Below are 23,988 nucleotides of genomic sequence, written 5' to 3'. Positions count from 1 at the left end.
CTAAAGTAACTTCCTCCTTCAAAACAAAACCATTGATGAAGCACATTTGTTCAGAAAACAGGTATTAGTTTAATTCATAATCCATCTAGAACAGGCATCAAGATTGGTCGCCTGGTATACACCTGGCTGCATCATATACCTAAATCATCAGGCATCAGTTATTTTCATTTTGGCCACAGACACAATGTCAACGAGCACTTTGTACTATGAATTATTCAGAACAAGTAATAAGTTCAAGAAAGGGAACATTTTCATTTTATACTTAAAGTAAATAATATGGCCTAATTTGATCCTATTGTGTGTTACAAATTACAAATAATGAAGCAATAATGAAGCAACATTATCATCTTAAAATAGAAGATATACTGTCTCTCACATCACAAATTATAAACAGGTAAGTAAGTGCTCTTGAAGAGGATTTTTTTTCTTCCTGTCTCTATTGACTGTCTCTCATTTGGACTTTTTTGGATTTGGTCTTGACTCGGTCTCGACTAGTCCCGGGCTTGGATTTGTCTTGGACTCGACAAAGGTGGACTTGACTACAGCCCTAGTTTAAGGACTAACTTACTGGGTCAAAATCCTAAACGGAAGTGATTGTGATCATAAGATGTGTAGATAGGGAATTGATGAATTAGCAGCATTGCATTACAACAACCTTAACACAGGTCAATAAAGTGAAATATTCATCCATCCTTTTCCTCAGATGATGGTGGAGCTAAGCGTTAATGCCTCCGGGGACAGATATCTGGCCTTGCTGCAGCAGCTGACCCAGGCTGTTCTGCATATGGTGGAGGTTGGTGGCCCTGACCTCCTCACCTCCAGTGACGTTCTCTACCTCACCCAAATGATTGAGACGAACCTGACTGCACTGGCTAGTTCACTCTCTGCTGGAACTGGCGCAGCAGAAGTCATGGTGTCCATTGCTACCAACTACGTAAAGGCGGCAAGTTTGATGCTGGAGCCCGACATGGCTACACAGTGGATGGGCCTGACAGAGGATGGGGTGAGGGGGTGACCTCTGTTTATCTGTATTTGCTATGTTCCCCCAAACAAATCTCTAAGGTTTAATTTGTTCGGAGAGTATGTTTTTACAGTTTTATTTTTTATTTTTTTATATCAGAATCCACCCAAAAGTAACTTTTATGTAGCAAGGTTTCCACCGTGTTTATTTTGCATATTTGGTCCCACTTTGATAGCCTCGTGAGACCGTCCTGATCTCGCGAGCTCCAGTTTTCCACTCGCAGATCAGTCTGGCATCTTGAGGTAGAGAAAATTTGGAGCCGTTAGCCAAACGACTGGGCCAATCAGCGTTGGTTTTGAGGTGGGTTAGGTGGTGATAGACAGATGGTTTATCCAATCAGCTAACCAGTATTTTCAGACAGCGGTCCGGTAACCTGAAATGGTGCCTTTTATTCCTAAATTCTCGTTACACAAACGGCAAATCTCCTTTACCGACATGTTGCTTGCATGCTGAGCTAATGAGCTATGCTTTGCCTGCAGCAGCAGGGGCGGGCATGTGGTTGTATTTACATACGCTTCGTGGATCTGATTGGTTGATTTGGCCCGTCTATCACCAACATAGGTGATAGACAGATGGTTCATCCAATCAGCTAACCAGTATTTCCGCCCCTTCCCAAAAGTTCTCCAACGGAAAGTTCCCAGATGGATATGCCGAGCAAATGCGAAGCAATCCATCTGGTGGCGTCAGGTTACCACTTTGAGGGATGAGGTATAATAATTATCTCAACTTTCTTAACCCTGAGAAGTCATCCTTTGTCCTCCATGAATCTTTGTTGTTGGGTCTGTTTTTCTTGCACAGGTCAGCGTGGGACCATTTACTATTGTCCAGAGCATTGACTGTCTTGCTGAAACTCTTGCAGACATGCTATCTGCTGAGAGAAAAGGCTTTACTCTTTCTACCAAGAACATAGGTAATGATATATAATATATAATGTGTAAATATTTATAATAATTGATTATTTGTCATGACTTAGTTCAAAGAGACAGGCAGAGTTTCAGTGGTCATCAAAGTTGATAGAGAAATTGTAGAAATATGAAAAATGGTATTTCACTGCAGCTGACTATGACACATTTCAACTGAAGAAAAAATACTGCAATTTAATTTATTCATGTTTATATTTAGGCTATTCTGACATTTTTAGTTATTTTGCACTCCTTCATCTCCTTGTTTTTTTTGCACTGGTGACATGGGCATAGGGAATAATTTTACACCGATATGTCTACGATGTATAATGTTATTAGCTCTTGGCTTTGTAACACCGATAAATAAAGAATATTCTTGCATTTCTTCTCATGATTACTATTATTGTTAATCTGTCTCTATTGTCTGGCTGTCCTCTGCTGTCTTTGCTACCAGATGTGTACATGAAGTGGCAAAAGCTGTCTCAAGTGAGCTGTAGTCAAGTCTTCAAGCCATCTGCAGTCAGCTCTCACAGCCCGAGCAGCAGTGGTCAGGATGAGTTGCTTATACCTGACACTGAGCTACAGAGAATACACACACTGGGTAGGAAACACACACACACACACACACACACACATTAAAAGGCAAGTGTCATAGACTTAACCCAAATATGCTCAAACCCTCACATTTTAAGATGTACAAATGCTACATACGCACATATTACATTTGTATTACATGATTTGGTCTATAAACAACATGCACGTGCTCACACAAACTTCTTCCTACTGCTTCCAATTACACACTGTGGTTATCCTAAGTGTCAATCTGTGTCATAATGTGACCCACCATTACAGTGAATAAATGCATCCCCATTCTTATTCTTTGACTAAATGGAGATTTAAAAAACTTGATTGTAGAGTATTGTCGTGGTAATCTTAATCTTCTGTTTTAGTTGCCTTACCATAACTATGCCTCAGCCATACTGAGAAAATTATTGTAGAAAACTTATTTTTAAAATGTTCTGCCTGGTGATAGGGTTATGAATTAAGATACTGAAGCTAAACTATGAGGCATGCATATTTGTGCAGCACATATCAGATCATTCCTAATCAAATGCCATTTTTGCCTCCATCTTATGGCTAAACAATTTTAACTTGAAAATAAAGCCTTTATACTCTATGTCCTTCAAGAAGTTGTAGATTTCATTGGTACATATCATCTATTAATCTAACTCGGGAAACATTCAGATTGTATTTGATGCTTATTAAAGGATTACATAACATTAAATAATTAACTGAATAGTTTATTTTGTTAATTATGTTAATATCAATAATACTACAGGTTACAATACAATATATGATTACATCATGTTACATTCTTTGCTGTAGAGGTTTTCCTATCATACTTTGTCTAAATGTTTCCAGAATATGGAACCGAGTTAGAACTAGAAAATATGATTAAAATCTAAAATAAGTGACAGACAATTTGGAAGCAGCACTTTCAGCAGAATGGGTACATGAACAATGTGCTTGCACCTATTGGATGTGTGAAAGTAGTGTTTGAACTGTGACACTGTGAAACTGAAATTATGCTCTGCACAGTATTTTGAATCACATAAGGAAAAAAATAAATCTTCTCTGCTCCTCTCTCTAATCAGGATACGAGGAAGTGATGTTTATTCATACCCACTACAGCCATCTGAGTGAGATAGTGTCTGGAGCACAGGAGCCTCCACTCAGTCACCAAGAGAAAGTGAAAAGGTTGCCTGTTGTCTTCTCTTATGTTATTTATAACATAACCCTAACCTTTTTACATGCCATTATTAACTGATAATAGGTTAAAGGTAAACCAAATAAAAAGTTAATAACAACAAAAAGTGAACTGCTCTGGCTTCAATAAGGTGTGCTTGCGCTTTTACTCTCATCATTTTGAAAGAGTAGCGATCATTCGGACAGTGAATAACAGTAGTTTGGTTTAAAGTTTATTTTGGGTATATATAAGATTTAAGTTGTAAGACCGATGTAAGTTGTGACCATTGTCTGCCTTCCCAGAATTCTCCCAGGTCACCTGGCTTCTGTTGTCATATCAGCCACCGTCCGTGATGCCTCCAAGGCCCAAACCCTCCCTGTGGCTGTTTGTCAAGTACACCAATTTAAACAAAAAGTCAAGGACCACAAGTAAACACAAAATTTCTTCATCACATCATGGCCCTGGTATAGTATTATATATTGTTCAATTTCTCTAGGGGTTATTGCATGTTCAGGATCATTAAATAGGAGCTAAGCCCTCCTCATCATGCATCAGATCTATCATATATATATATATATATATATATATATATATATATATAGGAAAAGACTAAAATGGCCTGCATGGCAGAGTTCCAAGGATAGAAAAAGAACATAGATAGATAGATCCCCAGATTTTGGGAGACCGAGACAAAAGAACTCTTTGAAGGTGTGTGTCCAAGAGAGAGGAACACTGCAGAACATTATACCAACTGTAAAATATGGTGGTGGCAGATGGTCTGGGGCTGTTTTGCTGCTTCAGGACCTGAAGAGATAAAAGAACTATGAGACCAAGAGATCCTGAAGAGAATGAGAGATTTGGGTTCTGCAGCAGGACAATGATCCTAAACACACCAGCAAGTCCACCACCGAATGGCTGAAGAAAAAAAAATGAAGACACAATCTTCTCAACATAACCATACTGAGAAATACAGAGAGAGGTGTGTGGAGCTGATAGTCTTAATTGGCTTTGTATCAACTCATTTGGCAATGGCTTGAATGTAACGGACGTTCATTAATATCAAAAAGTTACACACTAAAGTTTTAACGTCTGCAATGTTGAACAATAAAGGGGGACATTCAGTTCTGGATTGAAACTGAAACTCATGCTGATGGCAAACATTTTGAAAAAAGCAACCATTCTTTTGGAATAGCAGTTGATTTGTTGCCCTTTGATAAACTCACCAAATGCAATATGTCACTACATAAGAATTTTCATCTCCCAGCAAGCAGTAGATGTTTTTTATCCATGTCGCTTTTGGCTTGGAGTCCAAGGCGATATATTAAATGAGAAAGAAAACAAGTGCAAACATGTGTTTCTGTTTCTAGGTGGAGTATTCTCAGCAAGTTACTGCTGTTTGTGCCTTTTGGAATTTCAGCTTGATGTAAGTTTGACCAACAATGCAATCACATAAACATCCCTGATAAATGAATGTGTTATTGCAATAGAGATTGAGGCTGTTGGTTTAATGTTTAACGCTAAATGCCTCTGCTCTATGAAAGTAATTGATGACGGTGTGTTTGTGTTTGTCTGTGCTTGTGTATTGTGCTGTATAGGCATAATCATACCAGCAGCTGGTCCAGTGATGGTTGCAGGGTGACCTTGACCGGCTCTGGTGTCACTTCCTGTCTATGTAACCACACCACCAACTTTGCAGTGCTGATGAATTACCTGGAGTTGAAGGTAACTCATGAGATGTTTTGTGATGCAGTGAGTTGCTGAAAAAGAGGTTGCATGATGGGAAATGTTCATTATAAATTTGACAGTCAGACCCTTAACTTTAGACTCTGGTTGAGTGAAATTTTATGTCATATTGATAATATGTGATATATATGTTTTTTTACTTCTTCTAGCCGAAATGATTTACATCTAAATCGTAATGTTGCTGATGTGAAATCTAAATCCAGGTTGTCTTTCATCTTTAAAATTGTGGATAAGATTTGTAGTACACATTTTGTTTGCATTTAATCGATACACAAATGAATCGATGAGGAAGGAATTCAGTGTGTTTGAGAGGGCATCAGATGGATCAAACCTGCGATAGTTTGACAACATTCTCCGCTCTCTGTCCCTCACTTCTACCTCTCCCTTCTGTCCCAGTGGAGTCCTGAGGAGGAGCTTATTTTGACCAAGCTGACGTTCATCGGCTCTGGTGCGTCTCTGTGTGCGCTGGTGGTTACCTTGATGCTGTTCACTGTGCTAGAGTGAGTAGCTGATGTTCCTGTCCCGCTAACCTACGATGCCAACCTTTCTGCCTCTTCCTGTCTGTTTGAGCCAATTAAATACATTTAGCATCTATATGTCCTAGGAAAACAAGAGCTGCATTACAACCTATGTATAAAAGTGTTTTTGATACTAACAACTTATACATTTGTAAGCAATATTTAGATCTGACTATTTCTGTGTCAAGAACATAACAATTGTTTTCCAATTGTTAAAGAATTTTATTCTTGTTGGTGTAAAAGAAAAACCTTAAAATCAATTAAAGGTCCCATGGCATGAAAATAAGGAGCAAGGTTACCTCCCCTTTCTCTTCTTTGCCTGCCCAGAGAATTTGGCCCACCCATGAGAGAGAGACATCATGGCTTTCAAACGAGCAAAGTGGCAGTTGGTCAAGGCCACACCCCCCACCCTCCACCTTGCCCCCCCCTCCGTATCCTCCTTAATAGCTACAGACACAGAAATGGCACATACTAAGGAAAGCTCATTGTGGGACATGCCCTAGTGGCTGTAATTCTGCACCAAGGTTGAATTTCGGGAAAGAGACTTCAGATACAGTACTAGGGGACCACTGAGGCCTATATAAAAGCATCCAAAGATCACCATGTCATGGGACCTTTAATCTAATATTAGTAATAATAACAATGTGACACGGAGGATTACAAAAAACATGATGGACTCTTCAGAAGAGGTAATTATCTTCACTCTAGTTTCTGAGTGCAAAAGTCGCCGGATGACACAATCTGAGAAATACAGAGAGAGTTGTGTGGAGTTAATAGTCTAAATTAGCTTTGATCAACTCATTTGGCAATGGCTTGAATGTAACGGACGTTCATTGCTATCAAAAAGTTACGCACTAAAGCTTTAAAAGAGAGGGTTTACTTATTGGCACAGTATTGCTCGTGCTCTGTTCCTAAGGCTGCTATGAGTATTGACTAGTGCTAATCCAGTAATTACTGTGGTCAACATGTGAGCCCACTCTGAAGGTTTATGGCGGCATTCTGCAGCCGTTAATTAACATTAGGGTCACCGAGGGATCACAATCAGCTGGAAAGGAAATGCCATGGCAATTTATGACTGTCCTGAAATCAGAGAGTGCAGCCATGCATTTCACACACACACACACACACACACACACACACACACACACACACACACACACACACACACACACACACACTGGTGTATGATGTACATGCATTTGTGTACTTAAATACACACAACACAAACACAGAGACAAAGGAGAAGTACACATGGACGTGTAATCACACCATGAAATTATGGTGACACAAGCAGTGATGCAGATATTAAATGAGTCTAAATAGGCTGAATCCATCAGGAGCTAATGAGAGGCTCTTGTGTTAATTTACCTCTCTAAACCAGATTCAGCTGTCCATTTAATTTACCTGAAATTGAAATATTTAACCTGGTGATGCCTTTTAAAGACAGTATGTATTTGTATGAGATGGTGTGATGTAAGACTCTGGAACTGTTATATGAGCCATATATACACTGCCTTTCAGCATGATATTGATCAAATATCAGCCCAGCAATAAAACATACTGGAAAACAAATTGAAACAGTAGTTGCAAATTGCAATTGTAAGCGTAACATGTTAAAATCTCTTAGACAAATCTCACCTTCAAACCAACAATAGAAAGAAAGGAATTAATGAAAAACATAGATAGGAATGGAATGCAGCAACGCAATCAACATGGTGGAACGTTCAGAACAAGTAGAATCTATAAACTGATTCAAGGCACTCAAAGCTAACCAGAGTCAGGTCATGTTATAGCCTTGGATATTACAATTTTTGGTCACTACTAAATATTGTAGCTACGTAAATCTGAATCCATCAGCTTGTCCAACTCTGTGGTACAGAATCAAATATCTTGATGTGAAGTTAAACACAGACAGCCATGGTCCCCAGTGGATGAATCCTATTGGGCTTTGTGATGCCCTCACTTTTGTAGGGCTAGCAATAATAATATAATAATAATAATAATAATAATAATAATAATAATAATAATAATAATAATAACTTTTATTTATATACTGCCTTTCAAGAAACCCAAGGACACTTGACAGAATTACTGTGGCTAAGCTAAAGGAGGTTGTAGGCTGTGGTAAACCGGTGGTGTTTCAGGAGAGCATTTTGGATATCTGCAGGAAGGGTGCTCCACAGGGTTGGGGCTGCAACACTAAAGGCTCTGTCTCCGAAGGTACAGAGTCTGGTGTGGGGAATGGCGAGCAGGCCGGCGTCTGAGGACCGCAGGTTTTGGGGTGGGGTGTAAAGATGGAGGAGTTCAGAGAGGTACTGTGGGGCCGGGTAATGGAGGGATTTGTAGGTGAGAATGAGGATTTTATATGAGATGTAGGACTTAATTGGGAGTCAGTGAAGGTGGATGAGGGCACTATCAGCACTAAATTTGTCTTTTACTTTAGTTTATGACAGGATACTTCTGAAACTAAGGACTGAATCTGTGGTGGTGTGGAGGGGTGTGGGGAGGAGGTGGTGGCTCAGGTGAGCAGGTAGGGAGGGACTGATTGCTACAGCTGCAGCGAGTTGTCTGATCATGTTCTCCCTTTAAAGCAGTAGTGAGCCGGAGCAAGCTTTTGATGGCCGACTGTGAAAGAGGAGACGTGGACACTGTGTGGTGAGCTGGACAGCGCAAGTTTTGCCCTCGCGACCGAGAGCCTCGGGCCAAGTGGGAGCGAGGGAGCTCCAGACGGATTGTGGGACAATTCATTGCTGTTGCGATCCTCAAATAAAGAGCTGTGGCAAATATTCCTCCCTGTGTGTTTGTAGTTATCTGTGAACAGAGGTCTACAGCAGTGGAACTGCTACAGTTGCGCCCAAATTGCCTCTGTTCGCGTGGGGAGGATGTCGGACCCGTCGCAGGGTCTCTCTACGGCTGAGGGATGCTGCGACCAGATAGCTGCGACCAGATGGCTACGACTCGCCCATTTGGAGAAGATCGTTCTGGAACAGTTATTGGAGGGGCTGCCGAGTAGAGCGGCTGCCTGGGTGAGGTGCCATCGGCCAGCGGACGTCGCGGCGGCGATGAAGTTGGCGGAGGACTATCTGGCTGTTCATCCGACGTGGCAGGATGGGGGGAGTCCGGTGTCGGAGGGGGCCCCCCCAGAACCTGCGCCACGCAAGCGGCTCCCGCCACCGGGAGCCCTCGTCGCCGGGGAGTCACAGCCGGCGCCTGCTCCCAGGAGAAACGCTCCGCCCCTGACTAGTTTTGTTTCTTCTCCCTCTGTTCAACAGGCTCCAGTCGCTGTTGGTGTTGCTCCCGACCCACAGGGGGCCCCTCAGACGCCGGGGCAGGGGTGCTTGAGGTGTAGGCAGTCCGGTCACTTTTGCCGGGAGTGCCCTCTGATGGAGGTTGGGCAGGTGGTCCGGGTTGCGGGCCCTCCGGCCCCCCTCCTCGACGCCGACCCCCTTATTTTGGGCACAGATTGGCGGGGTTTTGATAAACTGGTGGGGCAATGTGCAGGGGGCAATGTGCAGGGGGCCGTGCACGGCCGGTAGGAACATGTGGAATGTGTGCTGTGCTCAGTGGTGACGCAAGGTTGTCAGACGCTGACGAGGGAGAGCAGGGCCCATCGGGGCCTCCTTTGGAGACCCCGCTAGTCCCTGCATTTGACTCCATGGAAGATTTTCCACTCGAGCAGTCTCGTGACAACACTCTACGCTCAGCTTTGGACCAAGTGATAAGAATTGATGGTCAAATGGTGCGCCCTGATGCGGCTCTCACGTATCCGCATTTCTCAGTGATTAGGGACAGGGTGTTCCGCGTGAGCCGTGACGCACAAACAGATGAAATAGCTACCCAATTGTTGGTGCCAAAAAGCCGCCGGAAAATGATCTTCCAGGCGGCTCATTATAACCCAATGGGGGGACACATGGGGTCCGATAAGACATTGAACCGGATAATGGCCCGATTCTATTGGCCTGGCATCTGGGGGGACGTACGCCGTTGGTGTGCGTCCTGCCCCGAATGCCAGTTGGTGAATTCCCCAGCTGTGCCGAGAGCGCCTTTGCGCCCATTACCACTGATGGAGGTGCCGTTCGAAAGGATCGGTATGGACCTCATCGGGCCATTTCCCCGGAGCTCGCAGGGATATCGATTTGTGCTGATTTTGATAGATTACGCAACCCGCTATCCCGAAGCAGTGCCTCTGAGCACGATCTCAGCGAAGAGCGTAGCGCGGGCACTGTTTAAGGTCATCTCCCAAGTTGGGATCCCGAAAGAGATTCTAACTGATCAGGGCACGTCGTTTATGTCTCGCACAATAAGGGAACTTTACGGGTTGCTGGGCATCAAGTCTGTTCGGACCAGTGTCTACCACCCTCAGACGGATGGATTGGTGGAGCGGCTGAACAAGACTTTGAAATCCATGATTCGCAAATTTATGCACGAGGGCGAACGCGATTGGGTTAGGTGGCTGGACCCTCTGTTATTTGCTGTGAGGGAGGTTCCCCAGGCCTCTACCGGGTTTTCCCTGTTTGAGCTGCTGTTCGGCAGGCGACCAAGAGGGGTGCTGGACCTAGTAAAAGAAAGCTGGGAAGACGGTCCAAGCCCCAGTAAGAATGAAGTACAGTACGTCCTGGACCTGAGGGCAAAGCTTCACACGTTGGGGCGTTTATCACGTGAGAATTTGCTCTAGGCCCAGGAACGTCAACAGCGCTTGTATGACAGAGGGACCCGGTTAAGACAGTTCGCGCCAGGAGATAAAGTGCTTTTGTTGCTCCCCACGTCTAGTTCTAAATTACTTGCCAAGTGGCAAGTGCCCTTTGTGGTCACACGGCGAGTGGGGGATGGGGACTATGAGGTGGTGTGCTCGGATAGAGGGGGACACACTCAGATTTACCATCTTAACCTCCTGAAAGCGTGGAAGGAGGCGGGCACTGTGTCGCTGGTGACGGTGGTAAAGGACAGAGATGAGCTGGGGCCGGAGGTCTCAAAATTGGCCAATCTAACATCCCCCCTTTGTGACAGCCATCTCACCCCGTCCCAGCGCGCTGACCTGGCTGAACTGCAACAGCGTTTTGCAGATGTGTTCTCTCCCTTACCGGGGCGCACCAATCTGATACAGCACCACAGTGAGACGCAGCCGGGTGTGACGGTACATTTACGCCCCTATCGGTTGCCCGAGCATAAACGAAAAGTTCAGACAGTTCAGGCAGAATTGAAGGCCATGCTGGAAATGGGAGTGATTGAAGAATCTGGCAGTGCCTGGTGCAGCCCCATTGTTCTGGTGACCAAGAAAGACGGGGCCTTCAGGTTCTGCATAGATTATCGTAGAGTAAACCAGGTGTCCCGGTTTGATGCCTATCCCATGCCCCGGGTCGATGAGCTCCTGGATCGGTTAGGCACGGCTCAATATTTCACGACACTAGATCTGACTAAGGGCTACTGGCAGATCCCTTTATCTGCGGAGTCCAAGGCTAAGACAGCGTTCTCCACTCCGTACGGGTTGTACCAATTCGTGACGCTTCCGTTCGGCCTGTTCGGGGCTCCGGCGACATGTGGTTGGACGGAGGGAGGTACGGTATTTGGGGTACCACTTGGGCGGCGGACACGTGCGGCCACAGGTAGACAAGACCGTGGCGTTTGCAGCCTGCCCACGGCCCAAGACCAACAAACAGGTGAGGCGGTTTTTGGGGCTGGCTGGTTACTATAGGTGCTTCATACCTGACTTTGCTGACTTGACCAGCCCCCTGACCGACCTCACCCAAAAGGGGGCCTCAGATCCGGTCCAGTGGACGGGGCCCTGTCAACAGGCGTTCGAGAGGGTGAAGCAGACCCTCTGTGGGGGGCCGCTCCTCCACACCCCTGACTTTTCTCTCCCCTTTGTTCTACAGACAGATGCATTGGACAGAGGGGTTGGAGTTGTACTGACCCAGCAGGTGCGGGGCGTTGACCGCCCGATCCTCTACATTAGCCGCAAGCTGTCTGAGCGGGACGCACGTTACAGCACGCTGGAGAAGGAGTGTCTAGCGATACGGTGGGCGGTTGAGGCCCTGCGTTACTACCTGCTGGGTCGCTCCTTCACCCTCTGTTCGGACCACGCCCCCTTCCAGTGGCTCCACCGTATGAAGAACATGAACGCCAGGATCACTCGGTGGTACCTGGCGTTGCAGCCGTTTAGATTTAAGGTGGTCCACAGACCGGGGTCGCGGATGGTTGTGGCCGACTTCCTTTCCCGCTCGCGGGGGGAGTAGGTCAGGCCGGTTGGCCCTGGCCTGTGGCTGGCGGTGGGGGTCACTCGGTGGTACCTGGCGTTGCAGCCGTTTAGATTTAAGGTGGTCCACAGACCGGGGTCGCGGATGGTTGTGGCCGACTTCCTTTCCCGCTCGCGGGGGGAGTAGGTCAGGCCGGTTGGCCCTGGCCTGTGGCTGGCGGTGGGGGTATGTGGTGGTGTGGAGGGGGTGTGGGGAGGAGGTGGTGGCTCAGGTGAGCAGGTAGGGAGGGACTGATTGCTACAGCTGCAGCGAGTTGTCTGATCATGTTCTCCCTTTAAAGCAGTAGTGAGCCGGAGCAAGCTTTTGATGGCCGACTGTGAGAGAGGAGACGTGGACACTGTGTGGTGAGCTGGACAGCGCAAGTTTTGCCCTCGCGACCGAGAGCCTCGGGCCAAGTGGGAGCGAGGGAGCTCCAGACGGATTGTGGGACAATTCATTGCTGATGCGATCCTCAAATAAAGAGCTGTGGCAAATATTACTCCCTGTGTGTTTGTAGTTATCTGTGAACAGAGGTCTACAGCAGTGGAACTGCTACAGAATCATTGTCAGCCTCAGTGTTGCTTTGAGAATAATGCTTGCTAACATGCTAATATTTTCATGCTAAATATTACTGTACATGCAAAATGCCTGTTTACATGTTAACATGTGGCCTATTAACATACTAACATTCAGCCAAGGCTTTAACTGAGAATAAATACGACATACTATGCTTTAAAATGCATTAACATTAACATTTTTTGTCACTGTGTTGTACTGTCACTTCTAACCATATCTAATCTAACTTGAAGTTATCCCTATCTCTGTCCATAGCATCCCCAAATCTGACAGGACGTCCATCCATAAGAACTTGTTCATTGCTCTGATCTGCGCCCAGGTGATTCTGCTCTGCAGCGGCTCAGCCATTCACAACAAGGTTCAGGCAACTGATTTTATTTACCAATATTTAATGTTGTTACACCAAGGGGCAGACTGGGGACAGTAAAACGGTTGCTGTTGACGGATACAGTATATGAAAAATACATCCAGTTGGAAGTTGGAAATGCGACAATAGAAACAAGACAACAAAAGATACCTATTTTGTTTAGATACAAGGAAGCATGTTTTGTTCAACAGCAGTTATTAGGAGTTTCACAATAAAATTAGCTTTAATATTTTCATAAAATATTCATTTTCAATATTTTAAAAATGGTTTTGAATATTGTGCTTTCAATGTACTCACTATCCATGGCATTTACAGAAAAAAGGCTGTTGTTAGTCTACCTTTCTATACATTTAAATGTTAAAGGGATAGTTCGGATCTATTGAAGTGGGGTTGTATGAGGTACAACCATAGGTAGTCAGTGTATCACCTACGATATATGGCACGCCGCCAGTTGGGAGAGGCAAACAGGAGTCCCGATACGGAAGCTAAGCAATACCAATCCCACGTCCCATGGCACTATGTTTTAAAAGCTATCTTAATGAGACTTGAAATCTAAATCCATACTGGGGGATCCTAGTAAAACAAATGCTTTGGCATTGCAATTTGGAATACATAAGTGGTCACTAATGTCGTATCCATCAGCTAGAACACATGGCGCAGTCTTTCAGTAGTCACTCAATGGTTTGTAGTTGGTTTGACCCCTGGTCATTTGACCCCAGGTCATGTCAGGGTGGGCTTTACCCCTGGGGGCAGGTGGCTGCTTGTTGGAAATTCATCAAGTTGTTTCATAAAGGCTGACTGACCATCAGGAAGGTCATTTTTCAGATTTTAACAAGGTTTTAACACACGGATTCGAGCCAATCCAGAGCTATTTAGGTAACACTTGACAATAAGGTACACAAAAGTAGGTAGTTAATGATTAACGCATGAGGAACGAATGGTTAGTTAATGAGTAGTTACTGATTGACTGTGATTCAAGCACTAAAGTTACTGTTAAACAGACTGGTAGTTACTGTTAAATGAATGAGGAATGAATGGTTAGTTAATGAGTAGTTACTGATTGACTGTGATTCAAGAATTGATCCTTAGTTAGATGCTACTTATTAACGAATGATTACCTAACCATTATTTACCATTACAGAAGCAAATAAAGTGGTGCATCATACTGAGTGGTTAATCATTAATGGATGATAAGTTAATGATAAGTATTATTTATATTATATAACCATCTAATCAGTTTCTAAGCAGTTTCCAATGATGGCTTATCAGATGTGTGTGTGTGTGTGTTTTATTTTTTGTAAAAAAAGAGTACGTCATTAAATTTCTGAAAACCTTAAGAGTTAACATTAAACATTAAGAGTTTCAAAATATGGGTGTATGAAAAATGTACATGTGTAGATCCTAGATAAATTTTTTTAGTCTGTCAGCTAAACTTCCTTTTGGTTCCCACAACCGTTCCTGTGCAAATGTGGATTGGATTTTTGGAGGTGGAAAATTTTCCTCACAAAACTGACCCTTGCAAATTAGAATTCATAGTAATATGCAATCAACCGAATTCCCCCTTATATGCACTACCAAAAAGGAAACTACGTTCTTGGTATTTACTTTGTGACATGGAAATTGAAGTTAATTCATTTTTACTGTTAAGGGCGTGTCACTTAAAAGCCTAATCTAAATGCTTGAAATGTGAAATGTAACGTGTGTCTGCATGCCTGTGTTGGTGTGTTTTGTAGGTGGCGTGTACACTTGTGGCGGCACTGCTCCATCTCTTCTTCATGGCAGCATTTAGCTGGATGCTGGTGGAGGGTCTGCTGCTCTGGAGCAAGGTGGTTGCAGTCAACCTAAGCGAGGAGCGTCACATGAAGTATTACTATCTCATCGGCTGGGGTACAAAGGCTTAAAAATAGCCAAATCACGATTGCCCATTTTATTTTTATTTTTTTATTTATGTTGTTTTGGATTGACATGAATCTGATGTCAATTTGTTTTATAAACCATATTTGTAGGAAATATAAGAAAATACTTTTCTTAAACTATAATAGATTTTTGTCTGATGTTTGTGACCATTTGCATCACAATTGTGTCTTAATGAATTTCTCCCTCCCTTCTGCATTTTGCTCCTAACCCTTATCCTAATTATCTATGTCTTGGTACTTTTATTCTTCTCCTTTATTCTTCTTCACCTCCTCTCTCTCTCTCTCTGTTTTTCTTTTATTCGCCTCCCTCCCTCCAGGTCTGCCGGTATTGATCGTCACCATCACGCTGGCATCAGCCTCAGGCAAATACTCGGCCGACGGCTACTGTTGGCTCAGCGTCCAGAATGGTGTTATCTGGGGCTTTGCTGGGCCCGTCATCTTCATCATCATGGTCAGAAAATTAAATCCTCATCATACCATGTAGTCTGTTCTGGTTGAAATGGTTAAAATATATAATAAACCATTTTATTGGTATTTTCTTTACTTACTTATTTCAGTACACCTCTTCTCTGCTCATATCTCTGTCAATTTTCCTATGCCTTTTCTCATTTCCTTTTTTTCAGGTGAATATCTTTGTACTGACCAGGGTGGTAGTCATCACCATCTCCACAGCCAAGAGAAGGTCCATCATGTTGGCCATGGGAACCAGTCCTGTGGAACAAACCTATGAGCAAATCAGGTACAAACCACAAGGAGGCGCAATTTTTCCTCTTTTTCCTCTTTTGGAGCAGACAAGCTGTAGTCACTGGGCGTCAAATAAAAAGCAGCTGGAAGATTTTATATTGGATTTGTCATTTTAAAACAGCAAGCCTCATTTATCAAACTATATATGGCATACATTTTGAATGGATTACATTAGTGCTTTTCACATAAAAGGCTTCAATCTTCATTTTTTCATTGTCGACAAGATACAGAAAATATATATATATATATTTAAAGTTTTCTGATGTGTTGGGCCAGTATTGGCTTTTTTGAATTTAAAAGCTCTCATTGACCTGGCATTTTCATTTATTTCCAGTGTGTTGACACAGCGTTATTTCTGAACCCTCGCATCTAAACAGTTTATTAATTATTAGTTTATAATCCTTATACTGAACTACTTGGAAGGACAGTAACAGTTGAAGCGGTGTTATTAATAGTTTTATGAAGATTGTGAATTTTAGGGGGAACCTCTGAGTACGTGTTAAACACGTATAATATAAATGAAATATCATCTCTCAGCAGCTAATTCAAGTATTGGCCCCAATTCAAGTGTGCTATTCTGAAATGATCTCTGAAATATTTGGATGGAAGAATTTCTTATATCTTGCACTGGTGGGATGCAATATATACATTTTAATTTTATATATTTAATCTAATACTGTATGTGTTGCAGATTAGGGTTGAATGAGAAAAGCAATAGTTTGGGTTTTGCAATATACAATTAAATAATAAAAAGAAAGTAACGTGTAGCTCTGTATGCTCCTCATAAATCCACACAATACACTTGTTTGCTTGTTTTATTTGTTCTATGTCTGTCTGTTGAATTATTAATGAGGATTGTGATTGGTCATTTAACGTGCAGGCAGAGTTTGTAAAATGCAATTCAATTCAAATAACTGCATGGTATTTATCGGATGGACTAGAGCATTTGTGAGATTTCTAATGAAAAGTTAACTTTACTTGTTTGGTGTTTACCTAAACTTACCTTGTCACATTGAGTTCTTTGACTATTGCACTACGATGTCAAAACAATTTCTCGTTGAGCCTTATCACTGCTGTCTTTGCTAATGTCTTTTGCTTCCTTTTTATTTGGCACTGGTGTTAGCTCATCAGAGTGAAACTCTGCTTGCGTGTGATCCAGTAGATTTCCCCCAGCAGGCTTGTATATGATCCTATCAGTGAAAATCATTTTAAAGTGTATATGTTTTTTCACTACCTCAGTCCACCGGGGCTTACAGTGGGTGCTTTATGAAGGTTCTCAAAGCCGGCCTTGAACCATTTGGCACCCCTGGGTGGCAGCCGTCTCGGAAACTCAAACACATTCCTCCGCTAAATAAACTAGGGCTTGCTGCCTGCCATGTCACACACGAACACACACACAGCTGGTGCGGTTTGGCGGTCACCTGAGCGGGAAGATAATTCCACTCTAAACAGAATTAAAGCGGATTAAAGGTGGGAAGTTGTCACCCCATGAGCCTTTCCAGCCACACAGTGTTGTATATGGAACAACCAGCCTGCCAAAGTCGCTCAGTTTTGTCCAAAAAGAACTGAAAAGTTGAGAAACACAGAATTGAGCTCAGGACGATTAGGGAGGAAGTACAATTTTTAGGGAATACTTAAATTAATTTTATCTGGTTTGGTGTAAGTTCAGCTCAGTCAAACAGTTCAAAGTGTTTATGGTGTGTGTGTCATTTTATTATTTTTTATTTTCTATTGGTGCTGTGTGTGTGTGTGTGTGTGTGTGTGTGTGTGTGTGTACAGGGCGGCAGTGAAAGCAGTGTTGGTGTTGCTGCCCATCCTCGGATTGACATGGCTATGTGGTGTCTTGGTGCCTTTCTCCATTGTCATGGCCTACATCTTCATCCTTCTCAACTCCCTCCAGGTACACACACACACACACACACACACAGCACCAATGGAAAAGAAAAAATAATAAAATAATTGACGGGCATAATCTGTGATCCAAATGTTAACATAAGGTTTGCCTCAATACTTGTATTCATTACATGCAGGATTGACACAGCATTATTGATTTATTTTTAATACATTGACTAACAATAAGGAAACTAGAACATCTGAAGTAATCTGGCATACTGTTTTTATAAATGTAAACATACCTCCGTTTGCTATCGTCAAAAATAAGACCGACTGGATTTTTGAAATACCTGAATCCTAACGTGCATCCCACTCTGATGTGCAGAAGCACTGATGGTAACAGAAATACAGCTTGAGTTTTGCTACCTAAACATTCTTGAAAACAGCCAAGCATCTGTTATAACCTGTTGTAATAAAGTAGAACAAGTGTAAGACAAAAAAATGCCACAGCTAAAACTTGTGCCTGAGCAACTTCAAATAAACTTCAACAGTTTATAGACTGTAAACAGTTTTTTTTTTTCTTCTTCAATGAGAAACAGAAAGGTTTTCCATTATACAATGTAATTCTTCCTTTCTCTCGTGGTGAGGGCACACAGACTGTCAAGGTTTTTATTTGTCAGTGTAAAGGCTGAGACAGAAAGGGGGGGAGGGGGGGGAGCCTTGGTCTGGCTTGTGTTAAGCAGGTGCTTCATTTTAACAAGGAAAGGTGATTTGTGTTGTTTGTTTGATTATTTCTGCTTTATGTGTTCAGAGGTCAGCATTATTTTTGTTGTTTGTGTCTTATCAGCGTTGATTTTCTGCTTTTAGTGCTGAAATTTAACGGGTCGTTTTTTTTTGTTGAGAAAGGAATACTTTTTTAAGTCACTGTTAAAATATACATATTAAAATGATAACAAATTCTGCCTCGGGTAGTATACCTTTAGGCATCACAGCTTTATTTGAAAAAAAATGGTCACAACTTTGTGAAATATTGGTTTTCCCATGGAAAAAAGTAACCCCTTTGTTTTCCCACTGCACTGCAGTGATGAAGGAGGAGGTGAGGATGAAATCATGTAATTCTCTGAATGCGGCAGGCAGCCCCACATTACCCAGCTTCCCCAGCATGTCCAGATCCGCCGCTGCGATTTGTAGTGGTGTTTTAATCAGCTGTATCTTCAATTGAGCTGTATATTTAACGAGAAAATCAATAAAGGTTTTAGCTTCAGTCTGATCATTAAGCAAGGTCCCTAGGTTGCCATAAATAGTTTCTGTTTCCCCCTCATATCTAATTATATTTTTTCCATGTCGGTAGTAATTAATACTGAAGGTTTTTCTAGGCTCTTATTATACGACTTCACTGCTTCACATGTTAACACGTCATATGGATTTATATTTTGTTTTATGCATCTGTCTGTCTCTATTCGTTCAGCTGTCCACCTGTCTGTCAGTATGCCCACCTCTCAAATATGTCTTTCTGACAATCTGTTTGACTCTCTTAGTTTAAATGTAACAACACAAAACAGCTGTGTTAATCATTATCTTCTCCTGTCCTGATAGTCATATTGCAAATGAAAGTACATTATAAAACAAACATTGCAGCTGTGGCCTCCTTATCAGACCTGATCCTTAAACATCTCTTCTCAGTACAACATTAACAACCCAATTTTAAGAAAATACCAACACCTTGCCTTGTGCTACCTCTTTTGCCTGTTGCGCATTGCTTATTCCATACCTTTGGTCATGCATGCTACACATGGCAAGAAAATACCAATAAATTAAAAAACAAAATAACCCAGATCATTTGACATGTGTTTGTGTTATGACATTTTGTATAAAAACAATCATGAGCCCCAGAGGATGACACCACCAAGGGATTGATATTTTGTGGTTCTGAGTGGAATATCTTAACAAACTATTGATGGATTTTTACAGATAGTTCAGCAAGTCGGACTTTTGTATTCAGTGAAATATCTCAACAGCTAGAGTGAAATGTCTATGGGAAGGATTTCTGAGAGATTTACAAAGATTCGTGCTCTCTTAGGATCCGACTGAAATTGTTGATCCCCTAACTTTTCCCTCGGTGTCACATGTTGACATTTTTTGTTTTTTTATTGAAATGTCTGAACAACTATTGGCTAGATTGCAGTGAAATTTAAAACAGACATTAACTTCCCCAGGGGATGAATTTTTAAAATGTTGATCACCTAACCTTCGAACTAGCGCCATCATCCGATGCCATTGGCCTCAGCTGTACTTCTTAGTCAGTGCTAATTAGCAAATGTTGTCATGCTAACATGTTAAACTAAGATGGTAAACATTATACCAACTAAACATCAACATGCTAGCATTAGGATTTTCAGTGTTAGCATGCTGATTAGCTGAAAGCATTGCTGGGCTTAACAGAGCTGTGAGCATGGCTGTAGTTTTGTTGCAGCATTGTTTTCCTTTACCTTAATGATCCAATACGTTAAGACTCCACATTACAATAGACCAGTGTTGTCCTATAGAACAAAGTCTTGCTCTCTTCAATGCCACTGATTTGATCCCTTTGGGAGGGAGAGCACAGTTGAACATAGTCCCACCATAATTGCTACTCATACAGATGATGAAATATGTGAAACTTTAACAATAGTGCATGCAAAACCATACTGGCAGGCAGGGGATAAAAAAAATTAAATAAATAAATAAAAATGCTCAAGTTTTTAGGAAATCGTTTTTTATTTGCAGCTGTTGTATTTTCAATGGGGCCAGCCAAAGCAACATAAAGCTTAAGCGGCAAGCCTTTACTGTTAAATCAATAAAACAGATAATGTTGACAAGCCTTTTTCATTGCACTCCCTCATGCCCTCCCTCCTCCTCCTCTTCCCCCTGCATTCTGACAACACTGTCTGACGTGTCTCTGCTGTTGCTGTTATTTCTCTCAATAGAGACCTGAGCAGGCCGTTTTGAGCAAATATACTGTAGACCTGGCATAAATGCATGTCTGCTGCACTGACCTCAGCAACCAGGGCTTTTGATTACTTGTGTTTCATTAACTGATGGCAGATGATGCTCAGTTTGAGTGAAAGTAGCATCCAGGACATAACTGTATCTATTATACAGTACTTAATCAGCACTTCATCACTTATACACAGAAGTTGTTTAAGTTGATTAATGTTTGGCCGACCAAAACAAGAACACAACTAAGCATGTTTGCTGGTCATTATGAAGCCCCTTATTTTTACCTGTAGTTCATGCAGCTAAAGAGGGATGCTGTTGTGACTTTTAGGATTTTCACCAAACTCAATTATTCATGTAGTGTGAACGTGGTGCATACAGAGTTTTGACTGGATATGCTGTTCCTCTGAGTTGATTCTAACTTCTTACTCTGAGCCACTAGTTTTTATGAACATCTTCACCATAAATACAGGCATGCCTCATCTGCTTCCTTATAAAGCTAGAGATAAATAGGTGTGTGTGTGTGTGTGTGTGTGTGTGTGTGTGTGTGTGTGTGTGTGTGTGTGTGTGTGTGTGTGTGTGTGCGCGCGTGTGTGTGTGTACACACGTGTACGCGAGAGAAGAGGGACGGGGGGCTCTTTGGGTAGCCCATAAATCGCTCCACCCTTCATCATCCAATCTCTGGGCAATGTCATTCAAAACCCCCGCACTATCCATTACCTGGGTATAATAGGCTCCTGGCCATGCAGTGTCCATCTTATTATTAGCCCATAACTTTAAACTATCAATAACTTTGAGCTGTGGAGGGGGGAAGAGAAAGGAGGAGAGGGAGAAAACAGTAGAGAGGTGAAGGAAGTTAGGGAGTCAGAAAGAAAATGTTAGGGTAACGGTTGTTCTCCGCAAGTTGTTGAAAGAGCAAGTGAGTCCATGTGGTTTGTTTTGGTAACTTTGCCGACAAGGTTTTTGTCAGGAAGGTATCCTTTTCTTTCTGTTATGGCGGTTTGCTGCCTGTGGAGGGCAACCCTGTGCCTTGTCATTACAGTGTGGAAATATAGAGAAATCAATGAGAGAATTTATTTTAGCAGATTCATTCACATTGCATTAAGGGCTTTTATATCACAGAACTGGTGACAACAATGTTTTTGTATTTTCGACTGGTGAGTGGTAATGAGATTTTACAGGCATTCAGTAAAGCTTTAAAAGTGATTTATCATTTCACTTAGTTAATCTGACTTTACAAAAGAAAACTGTATACGTCTATGATTAATGCAGGAAATTGTATAGTTTGGTAATTCATAATTTTAAAAGAAAATGACACACAGTGTTGACCTGACATACTTTCTGGTGTCACCAGCTTGAAGTGGTGACACTATTTTAATAACGGCGCTGTGAAATAACAGCTCTTTTTCAGATTTATATAGGACCTTTTTTTAGATAAATAAGCAATGTCAATCAATGTTATTATTTTACACTCCTTCTGAATGTCTCTCCTTTTAAAATGTACAAACTGCTTTTCATTTGCATTACAGTTTGTTACATATTGCATTATTTTCATTTCCACGAGGGTTACTTTTGTCACATGTTAAAAGTGGGGATTCAAATAATGCACAGATTCTAATCAGACCATCCAAAGCCATATTAGACACCAAATAATGCCAAGAACAATTGACTGGAAAAGTGGCCTCTTAGCTGAGGCAGTTTTAATGCAACTTAAGGCTTCAATATGAATATTGTTTCCATTGAAACAAATGCAGAACCCCCTTCTTCCATTAACACACACTAACACACTTGGCTAGTGGTGCATGACATCATAGTGTAAAGATATAGATGTGATCATTACGGTGTTGCTCTACTTATTGATTTTTGCCATATGAGATATTTGGTGTGTGAGTAAGCAAAGCTTTTGTAACATCAGAAGTGATTGTTTGAGAAGGGGTGATTTTTCTTTTTTGTCAGTCCTATAGTTTAGTTACTACAAAAACGTATTCCTACTTCAGTCAGTTGGGTTTATTCCCTGTGTAGCTTAATGCACAAAGCATTATCACTGTCAGATTGGGAAAAGCTCAGAGTGATGAGTTTATCAGCCTTTTATTAAATATAACCTAATACTAGCCAGTAATTCCAACCACCTCTGTTATCATTGACCACAGCTGGGAAATCAGAGATCAAATTTAATCTTTATACATTTAGTTTGTCATTAAATTTCATTGACATGTGTTTTTTTTTTATTATTATTATTTGGGTTGGGTGATCATTACATATTATTGAGTGGACTTAATATGTGGAGTAATATGTTGACCATATTGTGATTTGTTTTAGTTCTGCTCAAAATTATTGATTTGGGTTAAGCACACAAATTAACAAAATGTAGCACTGAAGTTTTTGCTTTACAAAAAAGACATTCCACTTGCTCTTTCAGAGGCTTTTCTACTAAATAGAGATTGTGGTAAATTACTGTCAGTTTTTGGAATGCAACTAATGAATGTCAGACTGGATGTTGAACTGACTGCAGCTGTAACACAGAACCATTGATATCAGTATCAGCCTTTCACAACCCATAACCATTCCCACTTTGAAGATGTGGCCCCTTAAGGTGGAGAATCCCACCCAACGTGCATTCCAGACCTCACAACGTCAGATGCATAGATTTTATTTTAATTCTTCAATTTTTTTTTATTTAAGAAAACAATTTTTTTAACAAATTTGACAGATTGCTAGGACGACACGCACATCCTTGTTATGATTTTCAGTGATTGGTAGGCCATGAAGTAGCAAATGAAGCATCTGAAGAATACTAAATGTGAAAAATGCCAATAGAACTAGTATTTTCATAATTTTGCTCTATGCTTTTGCCTATATGTCCCTTATGTTATTTAAATGTAAATTAACTGTATTTATATAGCACTTTTCTAGTCTTAACGACTACTCAAAGTGCTTTAACATAGTACAGGCACCATTCGCACACATTTATATACTTTGGCTGAGGCTGCCATACAAGGTGCCACCTGCTCATCAAGTAATTCAGATGAACATTCACACAATATCTTGCACACAAAGTGTCTTGCCCAAGGACACTTCGGCATGTGACCGCAGGGCCAGGGATCGAACCACCGACCTTGCGATTAGACGACCACCTGAGCCGCAGCCGTTGTCAAGTCCAGTAATGAGACCACGCTCAGACCCATCTTAGTAAAACAGAGGTGGTCTGCACCTTGAATTTTACAAATGTTTGAAGCAGCAAGGGCTTTGCCTGGCCACACATCAGTGTAAAAGAAAAGTGGGTCATACATGCAAAAATTAGAGCTCACGTTTCAGTAAGATGATCACATAACACAATAAAACTAAAATATCAACTTTATACATAAAAATCATTCAGTACTTGTCTTAAAGAAAACCTGTCCCCTATAAAAGA

At 41.8% G+C, this 23,988-nt stretch overlaps 1 protein-coding gene across 1 annotated transcript in view; it reads left to right on the top strand.

Annotated features, from left to right (window-relative positions):
• Window positions 1-23,988, top strand: part of LOC114561671 (adhesion G-protein coupled receptor D2) — a 96,349-nt gene that overhangs the window by 6,678 nt on the left and 65,683 nt on the right. The window contains exons 8-20 of the mRNA XM_028587742.1: window positions 704-1,003; window positions 1,820-1,931; window positions 2,378-2,524; window positions 3,579-3,681; window positions 3,973-4,063; window positions 5,038-5,093; window positions 5,266-5,392; window positions 5,810-5,913; window positions 12,996-13,098; window positions 14,841-14,994; window positions 15,341-15,474; window positions 15,647-15,762; window positions 17,547-17,667. Of these exons, the coding sequence (XP_028443543.1) occupies window positions 704-1,003; window positions 1,820-1,931; window positions 2,378-2,524; window positions 3,579-3,681; window positions 3,973-4,063; window positions 5,038-5,093; window positions 5,266-5,392; window positions 5,810-5,913; window positions 12,996-13,098; window positions 14,841-14,994; window positions 15,341-15,474; window positions 15,647-15,762; window positions 17,547-17,667 (1,668 nt within the window). The remainder of the gene's footprint in view (window positions 1-703; window positions 1,004-1,819; window positions 1,932-2,377; window positions 2,525-3,578; window positions 3,682-3,972; window positions 4,064-5,037; window positions 5,094-5,265; window positions 5,393-5,809; window positions 5,914-12,995; window positions 13,099-14,840; window positions 14,995-15,340; window positions 15,475-15,646; window positions 15,763-17,546; window positions 17,668-23,988) is intronic.

The sequence above is a fragment of the Perca flavescens genome, chromosome 9 (assembly GCF_004354835.1).
Source record: "Perca flavescens isolate YP-PL-M2 chromosome 9, PFLA_1.0, whole genome shotgun sequence".
Lineage (NCBI taxonomy): Eukaryota > Metazoa > Chordata > Actinopteri > Perciformes > Percidae > Perca > Perca flavescens.
This window is presented reverse-complemented; position numbering and strand designations above follow the sequence as displayed.